This window comes from Podarcis gaigeae (genome assembly GCF_964106915.1).
Source record: "Podarcis gaigeae genome assembly, chromosome: 8".
NCBI classification, from domain to species: Eukaryota; Metazoa; Chordata; class Lepidosauria; order Squamata; family Lacertidae; genus Podarcis; species Podarcis gaigeae.
The window spans coordinates 17,117,929-17,132,937 of NC_139684.1; the positions used below are offsets into that span (position 1 = coordinate 17,117,929).

A 15,009-nucleotide genomic window follows, 5' to 3' on the forward strand; every position below is an offset into this window, starting at 1 on the left:
CAAAAGCAACCTTGGGAAGTTATTTATTATCATTTCAAATTATTGTTTTAAGTTTATAACCCGCCCTTCTTCTTTGCTCCTCTTGCTGGTGTGAGCCAAGAAACAGTTGGGCTTAGCATCACGGCCAAACCCAGGCTCGTGGTTTGGAAAACCCACATGTGGTATGCCACAAAACAAACCTTAATTAAAGTCTTAGCAACTCTCACTGCTAGGGTTATTGGTGGTTACTTGCCATGACAGCTGTGTACTACCCTCCAGAGCTTCTGAAAACCAGTTGCTGTGGTTCTCACAGCCAGTGTGGTGTAGTGGTTAAGAGCGGTAGTCTTGTAACCTGGGGAACCGGGTTCGTGTCTCCGCTCCTCCACATGCAGCTGCTGGGTGACCTTGGGCCAGTCACACTTCTTTGACTGGTCTCTCAGCCCCACTCACCTCACAGAGTGTTTGTTGTGGGGGAGGAAGGGAAAGGAGAATGTTAGCCGCTTTGAGACTCCTTAAAGGGAGTGAAAGGCGGAATATCAAATCCAAACTCCTCCTCCTCCTCTTCTTCTTCAAGTGGGGAGTGCACCACTGCAATGCTTATGGGCTTTCCATAGGCACCTGGTTGGCCACTTTGAGGATGCTGGACTAGATGGGCCTTCTGATCTGATGATCCAGTAGGGATCTTTCAAAGTCAATTCATAAGAGTAACTGGGGCATTTGGTTTCATGAGTCTTGCCAACCGGAGGACCTCTGGGAAAACTGGCGAGATCCAATTAGGGCAGAACTGAGTGAGAGGGCAACAGTCCGCTTCTCTTGTATGGAAGATTGATAAAAATTGTACCAGAGTTTATTTAAGGAACCAATTTACAGTAAAGTGTGAAGTACGGATGGGTTTTATTCCATAAAATGTATACAGTATTATTCCTCTTGATTGTAAAAAAACACAGAGAGATTAAAAGTGGTTTACAAAATGAAAAACATAATGAAATGATCCATCAAAAGCAACTATTTAAAATCTTCAAAAATAATTATCTTGTGCCTCCTCCTCGAGAGGTCCGGAGTGTGGCAACACGAGAATGCTCTCCCCAGGGAAGTTCGCCTGGCGCCTTCATTATACACCTTTAGGCACCAGGCAAAAACATTCCTTTTTAACCAGGCCTTTCGTTGATCTGATTTACACCCTATGCCCTTTTAAAATGTGTTGGGTTTTTTTTTGTGGGGAGGGGCTATAGGGTTGTTGTTTTATTTTTCTTATGTATTTTGTGGTTTTATATCTTGGTTTTATTCTGTAAACTACCCTGAGACCCCCGGGTATAGGGAGATATATAAATCCAATAAAGAATAATAATTAATAATTAAAATCAACAATAACCTAAAATCCAGTTTTTAGGAAGGTAAAATCATGTCTGGGTAGGCTGGCCTAAACAAAAACCATTTTAGCAGGCACCTAAAAGAGTGCAGTAAAGGCGCCTCCCTGGTTTCAATAGGCAGGGAGTTCCAAAGTGTGGGTGTTGCCACGCTAAAGGATGGATTCCTTATAAATGCAGAATGAATATTATGTGGCGCCTTGTAACATTCTGCAGAATGAAGAGGCGGGGCGAGCATATACAGATGGGGTCAGGTGAACTCACAGGTAAACTGGTCTGAAGCTGTTAAGTTACCTACTAAGCCCAGTGCCATCTGATTCTCATTCAATGCTCACTCCAAATCTACCCCACTTACCTTAACGTTCCACACTGCAAAAATATCTCCTCCCTTCAATCCTAAAGGTGGTTCACTCGTTACACCAACTTTTGCTTTTAAGCTCCCACCCTCGACCTCTGCCAGTAAATTCTACCAACGGGGACATACACCCAAAAAATCAGAAGCCCACACCCTAACAATTCGGAAGCAGGGCCTTTGTTGTGGTTGCCCCTGTTCTGCGGAACAGCAGCCCTGCTGCAATACAGCAGGCACCCACAATCTGTACTTCCCAGAAACAACCCAATTACATTTTTGCTTTGACAAGCTTTTCCAGCTGCGTGAAAAGGTCTCTTGCCTTAAGGTGTTCAAACTGTATTGCGTATCTTCAGTGCCAGTCGCTACCTGTCAGCCTTGCCTACCTCACAGGGATGCTGTGAGGATGAAACAAGAGATGGGGAGAAGTGTGTGTGCACCACCTTGAGCTCCTCTCGGGAGAAAAAAGGTGGGATATAAATGCATTGAAATTAAGACAGATAGATAGATGTAAAAGGGGATTCATAAAATAATACACACCAATATTGAACAGACATATGCACATGGGTTGGCACTGGGTTTGTACCCAAGGCTAGCCCCACTCAAGAGCATACCCACTGAAAGCAATGACCATGACTTACTTAGGCCCATTAATTTCCATGAGTCTACTCTGGAGAAAAACTTAGGCCACACCATATATTTAAAGCACTATTACTGCACTTTAACAGTCATGGCCCCCTAGGCAAAAAATCCTGGAAACAGTAGTTTGTTACGGGTAAAGGGTGCTTAAGAGACCCTATTTTCCTCACAGTTATAATTCCCAGAATGCTGGGAATTGTAGCTCCATGAGGGGAACAGGAGACCTCCTAATAGCTCTCAGCACATTTAACAAACTATATTAAAAAAATGGGGGGAGGGGAGCCATGACGGTTTAAAGTGGTATCATAGTGCTTTGAACACATGATGTGAATGTGGCCTCAGTTGGAAGCAACCCAGTTTGCTTTGGGAGAAGCAGTGGCCCTTGATCGCCATTTCAACTCATCATAGAGACTTTACGTGGCGCCACTCCCGAAACATACCTCTTGGAAGCCATTGTACTGCTCGCAGTTGGGGCAATCCCAACAGTTCCTGTTCCCGTACGGAACCACGGTGTCCTGATTGCAGAACCAGCAATTCACGGTCATGTGGGTGGGTTTCTTCCTGTGGGGAACAGCATAAAAAAAAAAAAGTATACATCACACTGGGCCCTGGGAGGAGGAGGCCCAATGTGACACATTTCAGTCAGGCAAAAACATAGCAAGGAAGTTATGAAGCAGGGCCGGGGAGGGTTCTGGAGAGATTTCCGAGGGCCAGACAAGAGCAGCCTGGAGGGCCACAATAGTCTTCTTGGCCTGAGATTCCCCACCCCTGGTTTAGAGAATCGTATAATAATACCCACGGTTTGATATATATGCAAATTAGGCCACATCCAACTACATTCTCCTCAAACAGACCTAAAGTTACTCATGGCCATTAACCAAAAGCTAGTCCTCCTCAGAGTAGGCCCATCTTAAAGTTAACAGGCATGACTAACTTGGGTTCCTTATTTTCAAATGGGCCTACTCTGAGTAGGACCTAGTTAAGATACAATGGTCCGCTGTTGATGTTTTCCTTTTTTAATAGCTGGAATTGCTTTAGGCCCACCTGGTGGGGGAAGAAAGTGAGATCAAAGATTTTTTTTTAATAATAATAATAAAATAATAATAATAATAATAATAATAATAATAATAATAATAGTGGTTGTCTAGCAACCGCAAGACACAGCCTTCTAATCACTTCCTGCAGGCTTTCAAAGGCCATGTCCTGTGGTTGCTAGGCAACCTCAATTTGCTTCAACCTCCACCGTGGTACATAGCAAACACAGGGCATCCCTTTGAGCATCAGCAAGCAGTTAGAAGACCTCAACTTCTAGGGTTACCGAAGCAAGCACCTTGCAGTTGCTTGGCATACCCCCAGAAACGCTTGCAGGTTGACCTGGAAGCAATTCGGGACAGTACTGCAACCACAAGAATCTCCCACCTCTCTTTACCAGGCAACAGACCAAATTTTCCCCTTTCCCGCCAAAACGGAAAAATAAGATAGAGACCCAGAAAATAGAAAGCCGTAGATGTCCAATCCAGGGGGGGCTGGGGCCCATGGCTGGGATTTCCCCATCATATTTTTCTGGGAAGGGAAGAATTTGCTGCCCAAAGCCAAAGAGCTTAATGGGGCAGATGTAAACAGTAAACGAGCAGAGCCACAAGTGAAAAGCAGAACTTCAGTAGAAAAGGATTGGCTGTCTATGCACTGGAATGAAACACTTGCCATCAAAATGAACAGCTGTTGGGGCTTAACCCTTTTGGACAGAGGGAGAGTCATTTGCTTTGTTTTTTTAAAAAAAAGATAAGCAAAAGTCTAAGAACAGGCTTTTGAAGACAGACTTGTTCACACAGACATTCCCTCGCTCACTCAACCTGTTTTAATTGCTGTGTTGTTTCAAAATGACTTTTATACTGCATAATTTTACCTTGGATTGTTATACATATAATGGAATTTTTAAATTGCATATCTTAACTGTGAATGTTTATTTTTCGATGGGACTGTTTTAGTGTTCCTTTTAATTAGGTGCATTTATATTTTCATGTTTTGATGGGATTTCTTTTTTTAAACTTTGGGCCATGGTGCCTTGGTGTTTGAAAAGTGCGCTTAGAAGCCTAGCTTGTGTGTGTATATAATAATGATAGAGGTCTTTTATTTCACAGCAGCTACAAAAGTGGGTGACTTGACTCATGTGAACAAGCCATCTCAGACAGGAGCACAAGAAATTGTATTACATTGAGTCAGACAAGCTCTGTACTGTCTACACTGACTGGCAGCAACTTCCAAGGATTTCACCACCCCTACTTGAAGACGCCAAGGATTGAACCCGGGGACTTTCTGCATGCAAAGGAGATACTCTACCAGACGACCAACTAACCATCAGAGACTGACCTGGGATGAAAGCTACTCCCCCCTCGTTTAAGTAGGGGGCATGTGTTTTGTATTTGGGTCTGTGCATATGAAGAGCCATGCTGTGCAAAATAAAAATAAAAATTATGGGTGACCCAAATGCCAGTTAGTTATTGCATGAGCACAGCTTTCCTCTCTATAAACTCAAAGTGCTGCTAATGACTTATAAAGCCCAACACAGTTTAGGCCAAGTCTATCAGACCATACTCTCCCATATGAACCTGCCTGGGCTGTGTGACCTTCAGTGCCACCACCCTTATGTGCACACTTGGTGTAGATGTGGAAAAGGGCCTTCTTGGTGGCTGCTCCCAGACTCTGGAACTCCCTTCCTAGAGAAGCTTGACTGGCTCCCTCCTTGTTGTCCTTCGACTGGCAGGTGAAGACTGTCTCATTCCAAAAGGCCTTTGGGAATTGACTGGTTTTTAAGGAAAGGGCTTTTAATAGTGCTGTGCTGTTTTAATAGATTTGTTTTCTTTATATATTTTTAAAATTTTATTAGAGATGAATTACTTTTATCTTTTATATTCTTCTAGCTTTGTTTTGACCTCTCGTGAAGAGATGCCTCAGATTATGATTGCAGGGTCCAGGTCAGTTCATAAACTTGTGTTTAAAGCATATTACATTTTCTTAAAAGCTGCCATCTAGTTGCTCCCACCCTAAGTGTGTCAGCGGCCAAGGTATTCCCCAAAGCATCTTCGCTATGTTTCTTCAGCCGCCAGGCAAAAAACATTCCTTTTCTCCTAGGCCTTTGGCTAATTAAACAATCTATGGCCTTTTAAACTGTGTGTGCAGGATGGGATGGTATTGTTTGTTACTACGTTATATATTTTTGTGTTTTTACATTGTAAAGCACCCTGTGATCCTCAGATGAAGGGCGGTGCAAAATTTATTATCATTATTATCATCATCATCATCATCATCATCATCTCCATGTTGTTTTATTCTGCGTCAGTCGCCTTGAGTCTGGGTGGAAAGCAGGATATAAATAAATACAACAACAACAGAAGTAGCAATAATATAGTGCCAGGTATCACTCCAGGCAAAACAAGACTTCAAATTCCGCCAAGCACAGCTGCCCAAGATGGGAATTCCGCTCCCCTTACCCAACACACCTCTCCACCATCTGTTTCCACATGACTTCAGCACAAGGGCTCCTTTGAACTACAGCTGTCGGAAGCACCACAGAGCACAAAGGCCCAGCTGATGCAAGCAGGGGCCAAAGGAACGCTTGGGACACCCATCTGCTGCAATGCAAGCCAAGCATACCTCCTGCCTGGGCTCATGTCCTCAACCAGCAGGCTTGGACCTCACAAACCCTTCTTTCTTGGAATTAATTAACATACTATTTTCATTAGGGCGCACAGAATTGTAGAGTTGGGAGGGATTCCAAGGGTCATCTAGTCCAACTTCCAGCAATGCAGGAGTCACAAATAACGGATCCCTTTTTGCCACAGCAGGCAGTTTTAGAAGAGGTATTCTTCCTCCTCTCCCTGAGACTCTCCCTGAGGAGAGAACACGTGTGTGTGTGTGTGTGTGTGTGTGTGTGTGTTGCACTCTCTCTCTCTTAACTTTTCTTTAAAATCTGGCAACCAATCTATTGGAAGGGGGCACCTTTTAGCATCAGTAACAATAATCAACTTAATTTACCTAAACTATTTTTAAAACTTATTTTAAGAAGGGCTAACAGTGTATGTGTATATATTCACACCTCTTAACCCTGAGCTTTTGACACTTGTGATGTCCACTTTTAGGACCCACCTTATTTTTTGCAAACGCAAGTTGTTTTTAACTGTTTTTAACACTGTGTTTAAATTGGGACCTTAGGGCACTTAATGAATATTATATATTCATGGTACCTCAGGTTATAGACACTTCAGGTTACAGACTCCGCTAACTCAGAAATAGTACCTCAGGTTAAGAACTTTGCTTCAGGATGAGAACAGAAATTGTGCGATGGCAGCAGGAGGCCCCATTAGCTTCAGTGGCACCTCAGGTTAAGAACAGTTTCAGGTTAAGAATGGACCACCAGAACAAATTAAGTTCTTAACCCGAGGTACCACTGTACACTGCTGGACTCCAATGCTCGTCAGCTCCAGCCAGAATGGATAATGGTCAGGTCCAGCGATCTAAATTCGCCCAGAACACTTTGCACCTGGCTATCAGGTGCCCGGGTGGCACCTGACGTCTCCCCCACCTGGAGGTGCATGCCTGGGGATCCTTGCAGCGTGACTATTTTCAGACACATCCTGTGGAATTCTAGCCATTATATTTTATCTGCACAATCAGAATGAATTTCAGGAACCCCCAAGTCGCACGGGGGGAAAAATGACTTTCGAGCCGTCTGGACCAAAAAGGGCAACTAGGCGTTCCATTTTGGTTGACTGTAACCCTGGTTTAAGAAGCCATTTGGTGCCTAGCTCATATATCTGAGTTTCTAACACTGCTCTGGGCTGATGCAAAAGTGGAGTCTGACAACATCTAGAAGGCACCGCAACAGCAAAATCCAGGACAGTGGTAGCCAATCCTACTGGATTCTACATGAAAGCAGTCCGAGAGATGGCTTTTCTTCCTCACAAACAGCAGAGAGCAACAAACAGGCCCAAGAGTTTCCACCGAGGTCAAGCCTTATCAGCCATTCTGGCTCCAGATGCCCCTACTCAGCTCTCTTGTGCCTTCTGCTTCCTCAAATGAAGGGTGTATGGCAATCCTTTCCTTTCAGACAAACTGGGAACAGCGTGGAGATTTCCTCAGCTTGTGCCGTTCTCAGACGAAGAAGCGATAATCTCGCGGCACTATTTCCGTGATCCTACTCTGTCTGGGGCCACAGACGCATTAAGAACAAAAACAATGCTGTTTTAGATCAAGAAAACGCAGAAGGGGGTGGCTGGTCTGAACAAGATGGAGATTATCAGGCAAATCACAGGCCCTGCAAATCTGCCTGCTCAAGCATTGTGTCCAGGAGAGGGCGAGAAATTCAGAAGCATTGCATAACGTTTACTACACTCCTGCATCTGTTACCAGCACATGGGGTTCTGAGGTATGCTGCCTTTGTATATGGAGGTTCTATTTCATCAATATAAGCAATAGCCATTGATAGACTGATGCCTCACATTATTTTTTCTTTGAAGCTGAAGTTAGCACCCCCTCCCCACGTGCAATGAAACCCCAGCAAAACACATATCTTAGAACAAGGAAGGGGAAACTTTTTTCCAGCTTGAGGGCCACATTCCCTTGTTAGTAACCTTCTGGGGGCCACATGCCAGAGGCAGAGGTGAGCAGTTAAGGGATGCGACTCTTTCCTTTGCAAAGTAAGCTTATATTCCAGTCATGCAAAAGCCAGAGAGCTACACACACCCATTTTTATAACCAGAAAAGCAATGAGTTTTATCACAATTCAAGGACACTCTGCAGAAAGGCAAAGGCACTGATAAAAGACACATTAAACTCTTATCTGGGGAAAGCTGCTTGCCCCACAAACGGCATTCCAAAACTACGAAGGTTGGGCCTGATTCCTGGGCCACAAAGCTCAAGCAAGGAGCCAAAATTGAAGGGCCAGAACACAGAAGTTCAACGAAAACTTGTAGGCGGTGTAGATGATGAATAACAAGGTCAGATGTATCCTGGATAAGGGAAATAACACTGCAGAGTCATAAAGCTCAATGGGGGTCCTTGGACAAATGAGGCTGTCACTTAGCCTACTTGAAAAGGCTGTTGGGAGGGTAACCTTTTCTTGCCAGAATCAGCTACACTCAGAGGAGAGTATCCACTGCACCTCTGCGTGTCCAAAATAACGATTCATGGAGAAATACACGGAAACCTATTTTTCCAGATTTAAGAGGCAACAGTAACATGATTCCAGAAGTGGTGTTTTTTTTTTAAAAAAAAATCGGGGGTGGGGTGCATTTTAAGAATTAAAACTTTGGGAACCACTGTTGCAGTGCAAGAAAGCAGTCATTAACTTGCCACAAAAAAGGGAAGTGGACATTTTAAAATGTTCTTCCCAAGTTCTGCTCAGGCCATGTCCGGTCATCATGACCCCTGGAGGAAGATGGAGAAAAGCGGCTGTACAAGACCTCCTCCCCAAACGAAATGCATTCCTCACATTCCACCAGAGAGACATTCTCAAGGCTGATCCTTTGCCTGCAATGGATGAAAAAAACCTATTCACTCATTTTGCCTGCCTCCTCTAATCATTCTCCCTAGTCAAACGACAGGAATGTTAATGCTCACCTGCAGCATCTGCTTTAGACTCAAAACAAAATAAGCTCTGCTTTGCTGGATTTTTTTGAGATTTCCACACAAGCCTCTGAGAGCCCAGCATCATGTTCTCACAGCGGCCAACCAGATGCCTGTGAGAAACCAGCAAAAACAGGAACCTAGCACAAGAGCCCTCTCCCCTCCAGTTTCCAGCAACTGGCATTCAAAAACATGGCTACCCCTGACTGTGGACGCACAGCCCAGCCATCGTGACTAACAATCAATGGACCTCCTTTTGAGCAGAAGGAAGGAGAACCTCATTCAAAGTCACTGCTCTCCCTTTCAGCCTCCAACCTACCTATGCTACCATCCCACCTTACAGGGCTGTTGTAAAGCATGTAATCTATCATGTATGCAAAGGGTGGCCCCTCCAGGTCGCATGAGCTGGTCCTCAGAACCCCCCTCCCCAAAGTCAGAATCCTCATGAGCCTTGTTCTGCACCCTCCTCAAGTGTTCTTGCCTGGCTGGACTGTGGCCTTGAACTCTGATTTTGCCTGCCTGAATGGAGGATCAGTAGAGGTGTGTTTAGAGAAACAAGACCGCTGGATGAAAAGGGAGGAAATTACATTAGTTGCCATACTAGGATGTGGCCCTCAGAAGGGAATATGGCCCTTGGGAACGTGAGGAAATAATTATTATCTTATGATTTACTAGCTTCCTCGAGTGCTGACACCTCCACCATCGGAAGCAATGACAGCTGAATTAGCACAGGACCAACACAGGTTCGTAACAATAACATTTTTAAAATGCACAGACCCAAACTGTTCTCAGGGGGCACTTTATTCAATTAGAAACATGCAACTGCAGAGGACGTGGCTTTAAATAATGTGTTTCCACACACAGAGAGAAGGTATCACTACATGTCAATGGAGGAACGTGGGTGGCGCTGTGGGTTAAACCACAGAGCCTAGGACTTGCCGATCAGAAGGTCGGTGTTTCGAATCCCCGCGACGGGTGAGCTCCCATTATTGCTCGGTCCCTGCTCCTGCCAACCTAGCAGTTCGAAAGCACATCAAAGTGCAAGTAGATAAATAGGTACCGCTCCGGCGGGAAGGTAAACGGCGTTTCCGTGCGCTGCTTTGGTTTGCCAGAAGCGGTTTAGTCATGCTGGCCACATGACCTGGAAGCTGTACACCGGCTCCCTTGGCCAATAAAGCGAGCAGAGCGCCGCAACCCCAGAGTCGGCCACTAATGGTCAGGGGTCCCTTTACCTTAACACAGAGAGAATGCAAACCAGTAGAAGAGACTCTCTTGGAAGGTGGTGGACTTTCCTTCAATGGAGGCTTTTAAACAGAGGTTGGATGGATTCTTTAGCCGCAATTTCTGCATTGCAAGGCGCTGACCTAGATGAACCTTGGGGTACACCTTCCAACTCTACAATCTATAAAAACCAAAACCTGACTTGGTTCCATTGAGAACGTCTTACTCTTCCTAAACCTCTGGCAGCAAAGGAACTATTATAACTGGAAAGCACATTTCAATCTTACACCACATCTTACGTACGGATGTGTGTGTGTGAGAAAGTGTTCTACTTTCCTCCTACCACCCCATGCATCTGTATACATTGCTCACCTTGGGATTCTAGGACTGGAAGGAGGCAAGCCCAGAACAGCAACTCATACAGAAGCACAACCCTTGAGAGCAAGGACACTTTGGCATGGCTCTGCAACTAGGAGTGACTGACTGACTGAAGCCTATCTAGTTCAGAAACGACAGAATTACCAAGTCAGCTTTCACTGGAGTTCAAAGCAGGCCGCTCTCTAGACTGTTTTATTTATTTATAACATTTGTATGCCACCCCATAATGTGAAGTTCTTTAGGAAACTTTCAAGGGCATATTACTCATTTCAGATTCATCAACTTCTTTCTCAAGGCACACAGTTTGAGAATCGCAATCCTTATGGGATCAGCAAGCTTGTGTCCACCTGGGCAGTCTTATGTCCACAGAAGCAAAATGTTACCCAAAGCATCCAACGGTTGGGCCGGGCTTTTGCCAACCCGACACCCTCCAGTGTTAGAAATCAGCCCTGTGAGGTAGGTTAAGAGGCTATGACTGGCCCAAGGTCACCCAGCGAGCTTCATGACTGAGGAGGGATTTGAACCCTGATCTCCCAGGTCCTAGTCTGACACTCTAACCACTACACCACACTGGCTTCCTAGAGTCTTGCTATGTGACAGCTCTATAAATTACGTAGGTAAGTAAATATGGGGAAAGCAAAATGTCACCTAGAGAAGGCTCTGAAATATTTTCCTTAAAGCTTGAATTTGTTTTAGTCTGGATTGTTTGATTTGATGTTTTAATGTGTTGTAAACCACCTTGAGATTTTTTTTAAAGATATAAAGTGGCATAGAAATGAAATTAATAAATAATAACAATTCACTGGAAAAAAGGTGCCCAGACGTTACATTGTGGTGACCACAACCCAGGTTTAAGGTGCTATTTGGAGATTAGCTTATATATCTGAGTTTCTAAGACTGCCTCCAGCCTCAGCCAGCATCGCTAACAGGCTGGGATGATGTGAGTTGTAGTCCCAAGCATCTCAAGGACCACAGAAGGCTGGTTTAGACCCAACTTTTAAGCAGGCTTTCAAGATGCACAGCCAAGCTTGTATATGAGAGTTTCTAACACTGTACTGGATATGGAACAAAGCTGAGAGAACACGGATACTGTAAGGTCACTTCTTGTGCTCAACAACCAATAATTGGGCAGGATTCCCTGAATCACAACTCGAGTCCAAATCCACTGAGCAACATGGGACCGTGTAAATTTCAATATACAATCAGTATGGCTAGGAAGGGCTGAAACCCTAGAAAGCTGCTCAGAATCACAGTAGAAGAATACTGAGCGAGACGGACAAAGGGTCTGACTCAAGGCAGCTTTTATGCAGCACCACGAAGACTAGAATCTCGCTCTGTTTTGCGGGGAGGGCCTTGAGAGGAGTGGTAAGAGTATCTGCCTTGCACGCAGAAGATCCCACGTTTAATCCCCAACGGATTCTCCAGGTAGGGTGTGGGGAGACACCTGCCAGTCCGTGCTGACAACACTGAGATAGCTAGGTTGTCAGTTCCGCCTCAATTAAAAGACAGCTTTCGCCTTTCATCACTGTAAAACTTTTGTGGTCATTTTTTAATAATGCTAACTCGGTATTCATTGAAACGCGTTCGGATGGCACGCTTCTCTACAAGCGGTTCGTGACTCCGGAAGGGGGCGGGACTTCACCTCCCCCTCCAAGAAAAAAAACCCGGACATTTAAAAAAATATTCCTCTCTCCCAAAAAGAAACAAGAGAAGCAAAGAGGCGGGAGGAAAGACTCGCCCTCCCGCAGGAAGATCCCGGCAGTTCAAATCGAAGGGAGGCGAGTCTCAAGCATGGTCGCTCCCCTTCCGAAGGCTTAAGGCGGCAACCCCGCCCAGCTTGCCTGGCTGGGCCTCCCAAAGCATGCTCGCCTCCCGGAGGCAGCTTAATCCGCGCGGCGGATCTTTTATATTATATTATCTTTTGTATTACTGCCTCGATCGCAATTCCACGGGACATGTAGGTATTTAAAATAAAGCACAGCTTACCTCCGGGCGATTTTGTACAGCAGGACTCCGCCGGCAGCGGCGCACACAGTCACCCCCAGGCCCCCGGCCAGGCCGGCGGTGGGGCAGCCGGCCAGCAGCGCGCCGACTCCCTCCATGGCCGCTGGGCTCTGCGGGAGAAAAGGCTCAGGGAGGAGGAGGGAAGGGGAACTGAAAAGGGAGCGGGGGGGGGAGTAAACGGAATTGCAACGACCGCTGCTCGGATTCCTCGTGCGAGGGGGCGGTCGCGAAAGGAGAAGGAGGAAAAAAATAATAAAAGGCTGTTTCCACCGCGCGCTCAGCAAAGAAAGAACGGCGCCTCCTCTTAGAACGCGTCGAGGGGGAGCGTTCTTAGAACGTTCAGTTGCAGCTTTCGGAGCGCGAGGAGGAGGAGAGAAGCGCCGGATGCGGATTGGAAAGCTCGGCCGAGCCTTTCGGAACGCTGAGTAACGAGCAGCCTCTTTAGAACGCGGAGTGTCCAATCGCGCGCCCGGCTCCCTTTCTCACCCCCACGCCTCACTCCCCCGCCCCCCGCGGCGCCCTCTGCTCCAACGCTTTGAAGAATTAGAAGAAAGCGCGCCCGCGCGTGGCAGAGCAAATCCAGAAAAAGCGCCAAAGGCGGAACGCGTTGATCAAGAGCGTTACCCCCCGCCCGGTTCAGTAGACACAGCGGGCAATTGGAGCGGTTCCTTTTCTCCTCCCCTCTTTCTATAAAGCGGTATGACCTTCCCTCCACTGCCGCCGCCGCTCCTCCTCTTCCAGGAGGCACCGATCCGCCCCCTTCTCGCATATACCCGCCGCTGGCTGCCTCGCCTCCAATCACCGGCACGAGGCGTGGGTAAGCATGGCTGGAGGCGGCGCGGGGAAGGAAAAAGGAATCCGAGGCGGCGATCCTTTTACGCACGCTTTCCCCCTTTGGGAGTAAGCGCTGCTGAACGCAGCACGTGGCTGTGGAAGTGGGAGCTTTGCACACGCGCACACCCAAACGATTCGGGGTACGGAGCGCCGTGCACACCGAAGCACTGCTCACCCCATGGTGGAATGACGACGAAAATAAGCGATCCTTTTATGTGTGTTCACGCAGAGTGGCGTCAAAAATCAAGCGGATCGCCCTTTATCTTTTAAAAAAAGCTTGAGCAGCTCAGTCTAATAAATTTTAAAAGGAAGCAAGAGACTTCCACGCCCCCGGCTGGCAAATCGAAAATATCCGTCACGACTCACGCCTTTGAAATGCTTGATCCGTGCTTGTGGCAGGACCTCGGAGGAAGCGAGACCCCGTTTTTAAAGCTGGCTTTTCGTGCTTGGAAAAGCTCCCCTCCTCTCAAAAGCTGATTCACGCGCGCAGGCTGGCACGATGCTGGCCTTTCACGCGGCGGCGAGCACGAACACCCCCCCACCAGTCGCCCACCTTTTCAGTCCACGACTCCCTCGCTGTAACACGGAGTCGAGGCAGCCGGGAAGGAGAGAAAAAAGTAGATCGTGGGAATGACTCATAGGGGTTGTAGGCTTCCGCACATTCAGGAGTTAGGAAATGCATCCATCTAGGAAATCCATCCTACTCAGATGAGATCCATTGAAATGAATGGACCCAAGTTAGTCATGTGCATTAACTTTAGTGGGTCTACTCTGAGTAGGACTAGCATTGGCTTATAAGGCTTCGCTGAAAGGTTCCTAGGACAGGACTAACCTGTCAAATTAACAAATTTCATTGGGTCTGCTCTGAGAAAAAGTTAGCTGGGCCGTTTTGTACACATATTTACTTTATTTTTCCTGCTTATAATGAACTGAAATGGGGCTGCATTTCCACATGGGGAAGCTTTCAAGGGCTGGCACACCAGGCATGAGGTAGAGCAACTGCACAGAGGAGGGTGGGTGGGTCAAGAAAAATTAATGCCCCTGCCGCAAGATGACCCCCACCCAACTGACTAATTCATTCAGATTGTGTGACTAGGACCCAGACTAATGGATTCAAGTACAGTGGTACCTCGGGTTAAGTACTTAATTCGTTCTGGAGGTCTGTTCTTAACCTGAAACTGTTCTTAACCTGAAGCACCACTTTAGCTAATGGGGCCTCCTGCTGCTGCCGCGCCGCCAAAGCACAATTTCTGTTCTCATCCTGAAGCAGAGTTCTTAACCAGAGGTACTATTTCTGGGTTAGCAGTCAGTAACCTGAAGCGTATGTAACCTGAAGTGTACGTAACCCGAGGTAGCACTGTAACAAGAAAAGCGATTCTGACATCAAAAAGAACTTTCTGGCAGTAAGAGCTGTTTGACAGTGGAACAGACTCCCACAAGATGTGGTGGACACCTTCCTTGGAAGTTTTTAAGCAGAGGGTGGGTGGTCATCTGCCATGTATGATCTAGTTGAGTTTCCTGCATTGCAGGGGGTTGGACTAGAATGATTCTAAGGATGTACACCTGTTCACCCACCCAGAGACCCAGCTTGTCTAGCACCTTGTTCTGGGTGGC

At 46.5% G+C, this 15,009-nt stretch overlaps 1 protein-coding gene across 2 annotated transcripts in view; it reads right to left on the reverse strand.

Annotated features, from left to right (window-relative positions):
- Positions 1-13,500, reverse strand: part of TMEM201 (transmembrane protein 201) — a 44,288-nt gene extending 30,788 nt beyond the window's left edge. Inside the window, exons 1-2 of one of the 2 annotated variants that reach the window (XM_083752617.1) lie at positions 12,544-13,500; positions 2,775-2,895 (exon numbers count right to left, since the gene is read on the reverse strand). In XM_083752617.1, the coding sequence (XP_083608743.1) occupies positions 2,775-2,895; positions 12,544-12,659 (237 nt within the window). In that variant the 5' untranslated portion in view covers positions 12,660-13,500. Of the gene's footprint in view, positions 1-2,774; positions 2,896-7,250; positions 8,233-12,543 lie in introns of those variants that run through there. The other variant, XM_083752618.1, reaches the window with a different exon arrangement.
- Between the last annotated feature and the right edge of the window lie 1,509 nt (positions 13,501-15,009).